This window comes from Lactuca serriola, chromosome 8 (assembly GCF_051521515.1).
Source record: "Lactuca serriola cultivar US96UC23 chromosome 8, Lser_US96UC23_V15, whole genome shotgun sequence".
Lineage (NCBI taxonomy): Eukaryota > Viridiplantae > Streptophyta > Magnoliopsida > Asterales > Asteraceae > Lactuca > Lactuca serriola.
Window position 1 is genome coordinate 163,480,503 of NC_136415.1, and position 13,123 is coordinate 163,493,625.

At 31.4% G+C, this 13,123-nt stretch overlaps 2 protein-coding genes across 3 annotated transcripts; one reads left to right on the forward strand and one right to left on the reverse strand.

Annotated features, from left to right (window-relative positions):
- Nucleotides 1–1,149: 1,149 nt before the first annotated feature.
- On the forward strand, nucleotides 1,150–8,943 carry LOC145071494 (putative glycosyltransferase At5g03795). Of its 2 annotated transcripts, none has more exons than XM_079018363.1 (4): nucleotides 1,150–1,583; nucleotides 7,191–7,536; nucleotides 7,778–8,086; nucleotides 8,327–8,943. In XM_079018363.1, the coding sequence occupies exons 1-4, from the start codon at nucleotides 1,150–1,152 to the stop codon at nucleotides 8,696–8,698; spliced, it is 1,461 nt and encodes a 486-aa protein (XP_078874489.1). In that variant the 3' UTR covers nucleotides 8,699–8,943. The 2 variants fall into 2 exon arrangements, with proteins under 2 accessions (XP_078874489.1, XP_078874490.1); XM_079018364.1 differs by having other exon boundaries at nucleotides 7,778–8,066; nucleotides 8,327–8,451.
- Nucleotides 8,806–11,860, reverse strand: LOC145071495 (3-isopropylmalate dehydrogenase, chloroplastic-like). Its single transcript, XM_079018365.1, has 11 exons — nucleotides 11,543–11,860; nucleotides 11,318–11,447; nucleotides 11,020–11,131; nucleotides 10,760–10,835; nucleotides 10,586–10,674; nucleotides 10,417–10,503; nucleotides 10,214–10,330; nucleotides 10,024–10,131; nucleotides 9,871–9,924; nucleotides 9,135–9,287; nucleotides 8,806–9,026 (listed from the first exon to the last, which is right to left on the reverse strand). Exons 1-11 carry the CDS (start codon nucleotides 11,757–11,759, stop codon nucleotides 8,952–8,954), a joined length of 1,218 nt encoding a protein of 405 aa, XP_078874491.1. The 5' UTR covers nucleotides 11,760–11,860; the 3' UTR covers nucleotides 8,806–8,951.
- Between the last annotated feature and the right edge of the window lie 1,263 nt (nucleotides 11,861–13,123).

The following is a 13,123-nucleotide window of genomic DNA, read 5'->3' on the forward strand; positions in this document are numbered from 1 at the left end:
GTAACTTCTTCGTCCGACGTCCGTTCTCGCCTAACTCTTCATCGTTTCGCTACTAACAACGAGATCTTCGATTCTCGTTTAGATTGTTTCGGCTAAAAACCGTTTGATCTCAAATCGAGTATTCGGGCTACATACCGCTAAGTCGAAACTTCAGGAAATCATAAATTCCTCATACGAAGTCAGATTTGGGCGTTCTATATATATTCGGAAACCTCGTTTCGGCCACTACAACTTTATGCAAAGATATTGAGTTTATTTTACACTTAAATTTTGACGCTTATTTTATTCTTAATTAATCAAATCACATAATTAAGTAATTAAGCACGAAACACATAATACACAAATAATACGCTCTTATTATTTCAAAACGGGTTACAAAGGTTAACATAGACTATTACATCAACGAAAATGTTTAGCCTGAAAACGCGGACGTTACAGCTTTTACTAATCAATATTTAATATCATGTTATTAACTTTGGTTACTAGCATCACTTTAACATGAAAATTATTTTTTATTTCCATAGGGGCCTGAAATATCAAGATTCGTTCCTTACTTGTAAAAAACTCGATTTGTGCTTTATGTAACGCAAATACATCGGAAGGTTTCAAACTCTCTAAAGATGTCTCGATCCCAGAAATCTACCTTCCACATGTGACCACGGAGGGTTTACTTGGTGGGCCACCCCCTCTAAACGAATAATCTTGGTGTTTTTCTCCGCCGGCGTCCATTTTCATCGGTTCCAAATCCTCTTGGTTTTCCAAAGTAAATTCCTTTAAAAAATAAAACATTTGTAAGGCATATTCAAAAGAAAATTTGTTCATCCAAAAAAAATCAATTTATACACTAACCTCCTGTAAGTTCCCTTACAACCATCAAGTCAACACCTTCAGCAACCTCTTTCTTCAAAGTTGAAGCATCCACCAACTGAAAGTGGTAAAACAGAATAAAGAGTAAAGCAAGAATTGAGTTGTATACAACTTAAGTTCATAAGGTCAAAAAGAAACATTAATAGTCCTAAATATGGTATTAAGGACAAAAGGATCATTTTGCAAAAATAAGAATATTTTTGTTATTTTTGTTTGGTACTTTATTCATAACATATAGTTTTGTTAATATCCCTTTGTTTATATAATAGATTTCGTAATATTATGTCGACGGAGTATAAGCAATTAAATTCTCACAAACACACTCGCTCCATTTTCTGGAGAGAGAAAATGGACACAAAATGCATCAAGAACAGAGAGTCGTCAAGTTCTACACTTCCATGGCTGACACCATCTCTAATCATCATCATTCTATCATTTATCTCCATTCATCCTACAACTTCTACCTCATTTCTCAACAATCGTTACACCACTACATCAAATTTCGCCCTTTCTTCTTCAATCAAAGCAAATCCTCATCGAATTCTATCAAGTTTTCCCAACAAAAAACAGAGCAATCTGCAGAGAATTGAAGCAAGTTTAGCTCAAGCTCGAGCTGAAATCAAGAAAGCTGCTTCCATGGCAACAAATAATTCGATTGATGATCCAGATTATGTTCCATCTGGATCAGTTTATCGGAACCCCAATTCGTTCCACAGGTACAATTCTGTTCTTCAATTGATTTACAAATATTTTCTGGATTCGAAACGTTGGTTATGACTTATGACATTGGTTGCGTGAATCAACAAATATCCAATATGCTTCAGGAAAGAATCGAAAGATCTTCTTTTAACTTTATCATGGATGTGAGAAAAAATAATTCTTCCTATGTTTTCTTTTTAGAATTGATCATTTATTATTTTAGTTAAATTAATGATAATATCATATTACAAGTGATAATATTGAAATTTGAAAACTGTGAAAAATCCACAAAGAGGTCATAAAATCTTTTTGCTAAATTTAGACTCGGTAGATTATACTTTTTTTAGGAAAAAGACAATTCATCGGTGTTTGAGTTTTTAATTAATAGCTTTTCATTTATTTTTTTAAATTTTGTTCAACTCATCTAGGTAAAAAAGAGAAATTAAATATTTTTTTTTGTTTTTATAAATCTTTCTATTTAATTTCTATCTAATTAAATGATGATATGTATAATATTTAATGTTAATTTAATAAATTAAATAGATAAAAAATTAATAAGAACAAAAATATTAAAAGATATTTAATTTGTGGGTAAAAAAACCTATCTCATATCATTGTGGACTCAAAGACACAAATTTAGGTTCAACAATCAAGACGTCAGGGTTAGCACAATTTAAAAAATATTACAAAAAAATCGGGTAACCCAATTTCTTTTTAGTGGTAACAATAGTATAGGAAAAATAATTAATTAAAATTAAAAGAATTTACACTGGTAAAACGGGCTACCTAGGTCCGCCCCTATCCCATCTAGGCAATTAAGCACATATGATAGTGACCCAACTTCTATTAGGTGATAGTTTGTTTTTTCTGAAATAAAATGTCTGCAGTCTGCGGACCATATCTGTAGACCTCTGCAGTAGAAGAGGTGGACCAAACGTCTGCAGTCTGAAAAAAAAGACTGTTTGTTTTTTTAACATCTGCAGGCTACTAAAATAAATTGAAATCTAAATAAACTGGTTTTTTTAAACTTCAAAGTAATTTTTTAATATTTTTATGACTTTGTTATAAATAATTAATGAATATATATCAACTTTTATGTATTACTGTATAAAAATAAAAATAAAAATGGTATGAATTAACGTATATATTTGATAAAAACCAACAACTTTGGTTGTAAAGTTATAACTAAATATTATAATTAGTTATCAAAGAATTTGAGAAATAAATTGGATGAAAATAAACTTCGATTTCTTTAAGTAAATCCATTAAAAACGTACCATATATATTTTTTTTGAGAAATTGACGATATTGTATTAAATAATATTTTATAAATTTTGGCAAAAAAATATAAGAATATATTATGATTTTTTTTCATATTTATATAAACAACTTCAACGACTATTATTGTAATAAATCTTTATTTATAAATTTGTCAAAAATATCATGTTTGTATCGTCGAACATTTTTTTTTTAAGTTTTGTAATTTTTTTTTAAAAATTGTTTATCATTAATAAAGTTGGAAAAAATATAAATTAAAAAAAAAAAAAAAAAAAACTTGAAAAAAATAAAGATATATATGTTTTTTAGGCTAGAAGATGTCTGAAGATGTTAGAAGACTCCGGTTCACATCTGCGCCAAAAAGAGGACGCGTAGACCTTTTTAGGTCTGTAGTCTTCAAAAAAACAAACAATCTGCGAAGGCTAATGTCTGCGCGTGGTCTGCGCGGCGCAGACAGAAGAGGTCACACAGATTTGCAGACAAAAAACAAACACTATCTTAGACTCCATTCAATCTTTTTTCTATTTGTATATATCTTAAAGATTATGATAATAGTTTTTTTTAGAGTTATTTTAAGAATTTTTCATGATAAAACTCATGAAATTTTAAAAAGTTATTTGGAAGCCTTTTCAAACTTAAGCTTTTTCTTATTAACAAACTTTTGTCATAAGTTTTATTAATGATACGGTCAAATCTATACTAATAAAAGAAAACAAATTTTTGTCATTTATCATTTTTTTTCTAATTTTCAATTTTTTCTTATATGCTCTAAAAAAAAGTTTTGTATTTTTGTCACTTATCATTTTCTTATTATTTTTAATTTTCTTTTAAACTATTTGTATTGATTAGCATGTCTATAATCAAGATTTTACATTTTAATTACTATTCCGTTTATATCTCCTTGATTTTCTCATGTTTCCAATGTCTTCTTAATTTGCACAACAATCTTACTAATAAGTAAACGAGTTCAGACAGTGACAGACTCTCAAATTCAAAATTAAATCGGATTGTATAGGTTCAAACCAATTCATTAGTTTTTTTAATTATTATTACAAATTGAATTATTTGTTTATTCATGATTTCATTTGTATTTCTCTAAATTTTATTTTAAAATATGTTTAATATTCACTCATTCATATTAACTTCGGTTTTAAACGACCTGTGTAGTATACACATGTTTCACATCTAATACATTATATATCCAATAACACCTTATATGAATAGTATATTTTCTATTGTTCAAAGTTTTGTCACAAAAGTTTCATGACTTTGCCATTTGTGTTTTTTTTTTTAACTTTTTACCACATTAGTTTGTGGAGTTGACACTTTTGGTTCCCCAACTTTGATATTCTTTACTGTTAGCCACAAAGGTTTCAAGAGTTTGCCATTTTTTGTCCCTGACATTTACCAAATGTGACACCTCAAGTTTTTGTCACATTATTTTGTGGAGTTTGTGTTTTTGGTCCCTTCATTTTCGATATTTTACTATATGACATTACTTTCCTCAAAACATTATACACACAAAATAGAAGAACAACAAACGAAAAAAAAAACCAAAAAAACACTGAAATGTAAACATGAAAAAAAATCACTTCTAATTTTAATTCAACTGTAAATAGATAATTTATCTGATGGTCCCAAAAAAAATTGAAAAAACTCTTTTATTGTAGAGATAAATAAAGCCTTTTCATTTTAAGTTTTCATGAAAAACTTCATTAAAAGTTATAATATTATGGATGTTCATAGGGTGACCCTAAGTAGGGGTGGCAAATCGGGTCATCGTGTTGTGTTTTTGTCTGACACGACACAACAATGTTTTATGTAACACGACACGACACGATCTCGTGTTTTTTTTAACTAACACGAAAACGAACCGATTAAAAAACGAAAAACACGACACAACACGACAAAGCTAACATGAAATAACAATTAATGTATTTAATTAATATTTATTCATACATAACACGAAAAACACGACAAAAAATGTTAAATCGTGTCAAATTTTGAACACGAACACGACACGACGTCGTGTTTTACACATGACACAAACACGAATTCAAATTTCAATTTCGTCCCAATTTTATTTCGTGTCGTGTATTTTTGTCGTGTCGTCAATTACCACACCTTATCCTAAGTTCCCTACTTTTCTCGAAACCCTCCCAACACCACGTCATCCTTTCTCTTCTTATTTCATTCTTAATTGGCCTAAACACTTGGAAATTGATGCAAAACAAAAATAAACAAACACAAAATTACTGAAAACCTCAAGATGTGTTATTCAATTTCAAATGCCTCTAAGGCTTACATAAGACCTTATATATACGGTGGAACTAAATTTGACATGTACTACAAAATTTGAAAAAATAAAATTCACAATAAATTCATAAATTTTAACAGCTAAATAAACATGAAAAAAAAGAGAGAAATTTTATAAATGACATATTATATAAACTAAAATATTGATCAATCATAATGAAAAGTGGCTTTCCAATACGTGAGGTAACTAGCTGTACAACCTCTAAGTTTTTTCAATTAACTAAAGTACAGTAACAAATTCAAAATGAAAATATTTTAAGATGTACAAGTGTTAATGCATAAAAAACAACATAGTAATAAATTCAGACAAAGAGCATATTATAAATAAAATAAAAAAAAATAAAAAATAAAAAAAAATTGATTGATTAGATTTTTATTAGGTACAGAAAACAATGAAGAAAAAAACTCCAAAAAGTTCATGAAAATTAAAAAATAAAAATAAAAATTAAACTTTTTCAAAGAGCTTGCTAATTAATAAACTTTTATCATATGCTTTTTCAATGATTTGGTCTGTCTCATCAATTTTAAACGAATTGTAAAAAGACAACTTGTATGAATGTCCTATAAAAAGTAAATTAAAAAAACTTTCCTCTTATCAAGATAATTTTAGCTTTTTGATTTTAAGTTTTTTCATGAAAAAAATATCCCCTGTCTTTTTATTAATCCCTAACTTTTCTATCTTACATCGTTACATCATCTTTTTCTTTCTCTATGTATTTCAATAATAACTTCATTAAAAAGTAGAAATTGATCCTTAGGCCATCCAACAGAGGATAAATAATGAAGCACAAGGACCATCACGAACCACAAACCAATGTTGGTGTATCAGTGATGACCACAAACGGAAAGTAGAAGAGAGGGGGAGAAGAAGAAGGTTGGCCTGAGAGAGAAGGTGTCCATGGTCCTCCATTCTTCCCACCGCAAATCACCACGACCACGACTCCCACGGACAGCCGGGATGGTGTTCGTGATTGTGGTTCGTGGTCACGTCAACAACGAATGTGTTCGTTCTCTGTATTTTGGATGGCCTTAGCATTTCACCATTTCTAAATCATTTTTTAAGAAAATACTTTAAATAAATATGTAATATGTAAAATACATAAAAGTATTACTTAACTAAAAACATTTATTAATAAAAAAAAATCAAAACTACGAATTAAAAAAAAAAACAAAAAAAAAAACAAAATTGAATTAAAAAAATATGAATGTTGTATCGAAAATTGTGAAAATTATGCAAATTGAATTTGATAGTGAAGGAATTGAGTACGCAAATTGAGTGTCGGGATTAGGTTGCTTTTGTGAACCTGTAATTTGACTTTTCTTTCGGTTTGAACCCGTTACATGACCTTTCACACGGATTGAATCTATTTTTGATTGTGGTAATGAATGTCGAGAAATGTGGTTTGGTAAAATTATAGATTGGATATGTATTTAAAGGGTTAATCTTTAAAACATTTAATAATAATAATTAAAAAAAACATAAAATAGGTAGTCACCGAGGAGGTCATTTTCAGTTGTTGGTACTAAGTGCCAACAATTAAAAGGAGAGGAGAGCTTAGAAAAAACTCCCCGCAAATTTATGTTTTTCTTTCACATTAGAACAACTGAGTTCGTGTTCCCATTGGTAATCCTTTTTACAAGTGAAAACATGAAAACACAATTTTTATGTTATTATTTTGCTATGAATTTTATATCATTATTCAGCAATCAATATATAAATAATCATACTTTAATATTTATATTAAAACTTACTACAATACTATATATATAACAACATAATAATAACATAAAACTAGTGTTATATAAATACCTTAATTTTCTAAAGTTTACTTGAAATCCTCTTTATGTTTTTGAAAAACTTCAACAGTGCCCCAACAAAAATAAATAAATAATCCTTAATCGCCCCTGCTAGGAAGAGTGAGACCATTTTGTTCGTTTGAATAGTTATAGTACTTTTTGTTTTTCACCCGGTGTATTTTATGTTGCACGTGTGATAATTGAAATACTCATAAAATGCAAATTTTGTGTAGGAGTTACCTAGAAATGGAAAAGCGATTCAAAATTTTCGTTTATGAAGAAGGAGACCCTCCGATATTTCATAGTGCACCATGCTACGGAATCCTCGGGTTAGAGGGGATCTTCATCAACGATATGGAAATCAGTCGGTTTCGTACACGAGATCCTGAAAAAGCTCATGTGTATTTCCTCCCGTTTAGTATCATAACACTTATCAACTATGTTTACATAGTAGGATCCCATGATTGGAATCCTATGTACAACATAGTTCGAGACTACATCAAAGTTATCAACCAAAATCACCTCTACTGGAACCGAAGTCACGGAGCAGACCATTTCATGTTTGCGTGCCATGATTGGGTACACTTTTGACTTTTGAGAAATTGTTCACGTCTCAAATGCACGGCATATAATGGGCATGAGAACATATATGTCATTAAACTGTTTTTTGACATGTATTTGACTGACTGAGATTAAATATTTCCCACCGGTCATCAAAGAGAACTATAAATCATGTCTAATCACATGCATGTCATGTCACAACATGAGTGCTTTAACTAACCAATATTTAATACCATGTTATTATTTTTTATTTTCATAGGGGCCTAAAATATCGACATCCGTTCCTTACTTATACAAAAACTCGATTCGTGCCTTATGTAACGCAAATACATCGGAAGGGTTCAAACTCTCTAGAGATGTTTCGATCCCTGAAATCTACCTCCCACATGGGACCACAGAGGGTTTACTTGGTGGGCCACCCCCCTCAAAACGAACAATCTTGGTGTTTTTCTCCGGTGGCGTCCATGGCTACATTCGTGAGGTACTTCTCAAACATTGGGAGAATAAGACGGAAGATGGCGTCAAAATTCTAAAATACCTCCCAAAAGGTGAGGATTACAATCAACAGGTACTATTTTAAATTGAAGTTTACAATTACATTGAGATTTCATATATAGAGAGAGCTTGGATTAATCCAGGCAAACTAGAGAGGTTTATTATCAATTTACATGGTTCACACAACTAGGGTAGTCGTCTGATTTTGTGGTTGTTTCTATGGTCGTTGTAGCAACTATTAGGTATAGAAACAATCAGACTCAACAACTCAACAATTTTTTTAACAATGGAGTTGATATGGGTTTCTTAATAGGTGAGAAAGAGCAAGTATTGCATTTGTGCTAGTGGATGGGAAGTTGCAAGCCCAAGAATGGTGGAAGCTCTTTACATGGGATGTGTTCCGGTACTTGTCAAGGATGATTATGCAAAGCCATTTAGCGATGTTTTGAATTGGGATACATTTTCGGTTGATATACCAACAAAGAAAATCCCACAATTGAAAGATATTTTAATGGCAATACCACAAAGGAAGTATATAAGGTTACAAAGGAATGGTGTTCAAGTTCGAAAGCATTTCGTTGTTAATTTGCCTCCAAAGAGGTACGATGTTTTCCATATGATGCTTCATTCGATTTGGCTTAGAAGACTCAATATTCATATCCGAGATATGCACAATGAATCATAATCTTATGATAGATAATTATGTTTGTAAATCGTATCTATTTGTGTTTCTATAACAAATCAACTTTTAATTTTGTTCCAATTGTTGTCAAATCTTGTTCATTTAAACACTTCACAAACTCCAAAAGCTTTCGATCGAAAAACTCCCACAATTTCACATTACATACAACAATTTTCAATAAAAAGAGCCGAAAAAAAATGATTAATCTCAAAATGAGATAATAAATTAAAAGTAACCTCTAAAAAAAACTCACATTTTAAACCGATACAACTTTCTTTGTATCCACCGACTTCAACACTTCCTCCCCCATCTCCTTGCATCCAACCAATTTCTGAATCCAATATATCAATTTAAGTAGTTTTTTAAAAAACAAAAAATTAATTTCTAAATAAAAAAAGAAGTAAAAGTACAATTTCTTAATAGGAAAAAAGATACATACATTCCCATCTGAGTAAATGTCACCAGTACGAAACCCCCGATTTAAAGCATCCAACACCGCCAGCTCAATCCGCTCAGCTGCCGCCACTTCACCGAGGCCGTATTTCAAAAGCATTGCAGCACTCAGAATGGTTGCCAAGGGGTTTGCTTTATCCTGCATAATAATAATTAAAAAACCAAGGGCAAAATAATCTATTTGGGTAAGATAGGGACCAAGAGCGCAACAAAAACAAACTGTAGGGACCTTCCGAGTTAAAACAATAAGTTAGCGACCAAACGTGCAAATTACACCAAACCATAGGGACCATTCGTGTAATTTAGAAGAGTAAATTACACGAATGGTCCCTATGGTTTAGGGTAATTTGCGTATTTGATCTCTAACTTATTTTTTGAACTTGAAAGGTCCCTACTGTTTGTTTTTGTTACACGCTTGGTCCCTGTCTTACCTAAAAAGACTATTTTGCCCTTGATTTTTTAATTTATTTAGATAAACACACCCCCAATCCCACCCCTCACATTACCTTACCTACCTCACCATTTTTTCCTATTTAAATAATAGTCTTTTTAAGTAACATGGACCAAACGCATAACAATAACAAACAGTAGGCACCAAGCACGTAACAAAAACAAACAATAGGGATCTCCCGAGTTAAAAAAAATAAGTTAGGGACCAAACATGCAAATTAATCAAACCATAGGGACCATTTGTGTAATTTACTCTTTCAAATATTAACTACCTGTCCAGCAATATCAGGTGCAGAACCATGGATTGGTTCGAATAGTCCAGGTCCCTACAAAAAAATAAAATAACATTAAACTAATTACTAAACTTATAAATATAATTAATAATATATAAATAATTGGAAAATGTAGAAATTAGATAAAAATACCGATGAACTAAGACTAGCAGAAGGAAGCATTCCAATACTTCCAGTGATCATTGATGCTTCATCAGATAAAATATCACCAAATATGTTGTTTGTAACTATTGTGTCAAACTGCAAATAAATGGAGATAGAATAAATTACATATTTAGAAAAATAGAAGAAAAAAATCAACAAGGGCAAAATCGTAAAAAACCTGTTTTGGATTTCGGACAAGTTGCATGGCTGCATTGTCTACATACATGTGGGAGAGTTCAACATCAGGATACTCTGCAGCTATTGCTATTACCCTTTTCCTCCACAACATTGACGCCTGTTCAATTTACAAAAGACGTAAATACCCTTCTCATAATGGAATAAGAATAAATTAAGAAGAAGAATACTAAAGGGGATTGGAACCTCGAGGACATTTGCTTTGTCAACAGAACAAAGTTTGCCACTGCGCTTTCGAGCTGTCTCAAATGCAATACGAGCAATTCGGTCTATCTGGGAGGGCAGAAAGGTAATTTTAGCATATTTATATAAAATATAAACTATTTATATGAAATTGTGTGAGAGAGAATTCAACCTCATATGCTGCATAAACCTCAGTGTTGAAGCCAATCTCATTACCATTTTCATCAGTTCCAAATCCTCTTGGTTTTCCAAAGTAAATACCTTTAAAAAATAAAACAATTGTAAGGCATATCTTAAAAAAAAAAAAAAAAAAATCAAGTAAATCTGATCAATTTTATACACTGACCTCCTGTAAGTTCCCTTACAACCATCAAGTCAACACCTTCAGCAACCTCTTTCTTCAAAGTTGAAGCATCCACCAACTGAAAGTGGTAAAACAGAATAAAGAGTAAAGCAAGAATTGAGTTGTATACAACTTAAGTTCATAAGGTCAAAAAGAAAAGCACCTTAATCCCTCTCATCAGTATAGGGTGATTAATAATTATGCATGAGTATTGAATGAATTATTAACATAATCAAGTTTCTTCATGTTCATGATTGGCTTACCTGAGGTAGAACAGATGCTGGCCTTAAATTTGCAAAAACCTTAAGACCCTCACGAAGCTGAAGTAATCCAGTCTCAGGCTTCAAATGTTTCTCGTTTTTATCCCATTTATACCTTCAATCCATTTAATGAATAAAGATAAGTGTCCAGAACTCCAATTCTAGCAAAATATGTTTGGTAATCTGAAGTTTTGATGAAAGGATAGGGATCCAATTATGTTTTTTCTTGTATAATGCGTTTAAGTTGTTCGAGTAAAATCAAAATCAAAGTATTAGGTATAATTTGGAAAAAGATGTTCACCCGCCAATAGCACCAAGAAGAACAGCATCAGATTGCTTAGCAGCCGTGAGTGTTTCCTCCGGTAATGGAACTCCAGTCGCATCCAAGGCAGCGCCTCCCATAAGCTTCTCGTTGAACTTAAATTCAATCCCTAACGAAAATCATACATACGCTATAACATCAACATGCATTCTAATAACAATCGAATCGTTTACTCAAAACTACTAATATGTATATTTATCATACCTTCGATTGAGCCGGCAAGATTAAGAACATTCTTGGCGACGGAGATGACTTCAGGGCCGATTCCATCGCCAGGAAGCAGAGTGATGTTGTAGCTTTTGGCGGTGGATGAGGCGGCGGAACACCGGATAATCACCGGCCGTGGCTGGCGTTGAGGAACAACGGATGTAGAGTTGAATCCAAAGGGTCTAACGTTGAGAGCTTGCATTGAGGACGCCATTGTTGATGGTAAACGACGTCGCAACGGTGAGGATTTGTTGAATCGTTGAAATAGAGCTTGTGGTTAGGTGCCGATGTGCCTTCCTATATGTCAACATGATAGACAATGAATAATATTAAAACCTAAAAACTCACTTTAAGGAGGATGTCCTAAAATGAACAAAATCATATTCTCACATTTATACCTCAATCCAATTAGAAATCCAAAATTTTGAAAGTTTGGATATCGAAAATTAGGTTAGTTATATTCCAAACCTAAAGAACCAAAATCCATTTCAACAAGTATTAGTGATAATCCAAACAATTTCGTATGATGTAATTTGAATACAAATGAGAATTTAATGGTTAATAATGTAAAAAAAATAATTAAATATGAACAATTTGAATAAAATTTGGTTATTCGTTGAAGTTATTTTTTCAATTTTATATGTGACGGAGATACCACGTATATGCCAATTGTGCATTAACCTACTAGAGATACATAAGGGTATAACTTAAACAAAATTCAAAAATTCACCGCAAATGGTATACAAAAAATAACTAGATATGAACAAAATTAATAATTGGTTACCCTCCTAAGTTATTTTCCATAGAGTGTTCAAAACCGGATATCTAAAATTTTGGATAGTCGATTTTGATATCTGAATTCGTACTTGAAACTTTAGAAATTTGAATTTCAGATATCCAAAGTTTCATATGCGGATTCAAATATCTCAAATTCACCTATATTTTCTAAAAAAAATTCAATCAATCACTATCAATCGATAAACACGTAGCATGAATAATTTACATTGTGTGCTGATGATGGTTAATTTAAATTGGATTTGTGGAATTTAACTTAGGTAGAGTAAGAGAAATTTTAATTGTTTTATCACACATATTATATTTAAACAAAGATTAAACTAAACAAATTGTCCTTATGGTTTCACAAAAACTATAGACAGAGTCTAAATTTTTTTTGTCTTGTATGAAAAGTCCAAAATTGATAATTTTTCGTGGTTTTGGTCTTTGAAAAAATTGAAAGGGTAATCTTTCTCCTTTCATTTCTTTTTTCTAGTTCTTCATATTATTTTTAATGCTTTATTAATTAATAATAAATAATAATAATAAAAGATTGGGACCACCCACCCCACCCTACAGGTCTCTTTCTTTCTCTCTCTCTCTCTCTCTCTCTCTCTCTCTCTCTCTCACACACACACACACAAGCACTCAACCTAAAACAACACCACCCATCTTCTTCTTCAAAATCCTTAATTTACAATTAAAGATTTGTGAATAACTTTGTGTCGTATCTCCCCCACCTTACTCACGTCCCATGTGAATCGGATCTCCCCTCTCCTTATTTTCTCTCTCCAATGAGACCAT

What these genes read in the sequence shown, in the direction of transcription:
- LOC145071494 (XM_079018363.1), top strand. Translation starts at nt 1,150, where the DNA reads ATGTCGACGGAGTATAAGCAATTAAATTCTCACAAACACACTCGCTCC. An exon ending in AACCCCAATTCGTTCCACAG is followed by an intron (nt 1,584 to 7,190) that starts GTACAATTCTGT and finishes AATTTTGTGTAG; the next exon opens with GAGTTACCTAGAAATGGAAA. An exon ending in GTGAGGATTACAATCAACAG is followed by an intron (nt 8,087 to 8,326) that starts GTACTATTTTAA and finishes GTTTCTTAATAG; the next exon opens with GTGAGAAAGAGCAAGTATTG.
- LOC145071495 (XM_079018365.1), bottom strand. Translation starts at nt 11,759, where the DNA reads ATGGCGTCCTCAATGCAAGCTCTCAACGTTAGACCCTTTGGATTCAAC. An exon ending in AGGTTTATGCAGCATATGAG is followed by an intron (nt 10,504 to 10,585) that starts GTTGAATTCTCT and finishes CTGCCCTCCCAG; the next exon opens with ATAGACCGAATTGCTCGTAT. An exon ending in ACAAAGCAAATGTCCTCGAG is followed by an intron (nt 10,331 to 10,416) that starts GTTCCAATCCCC and finishes TAAATTGAACAG; the next exon opens with GCGTCAATGTTGTGGAGGAA.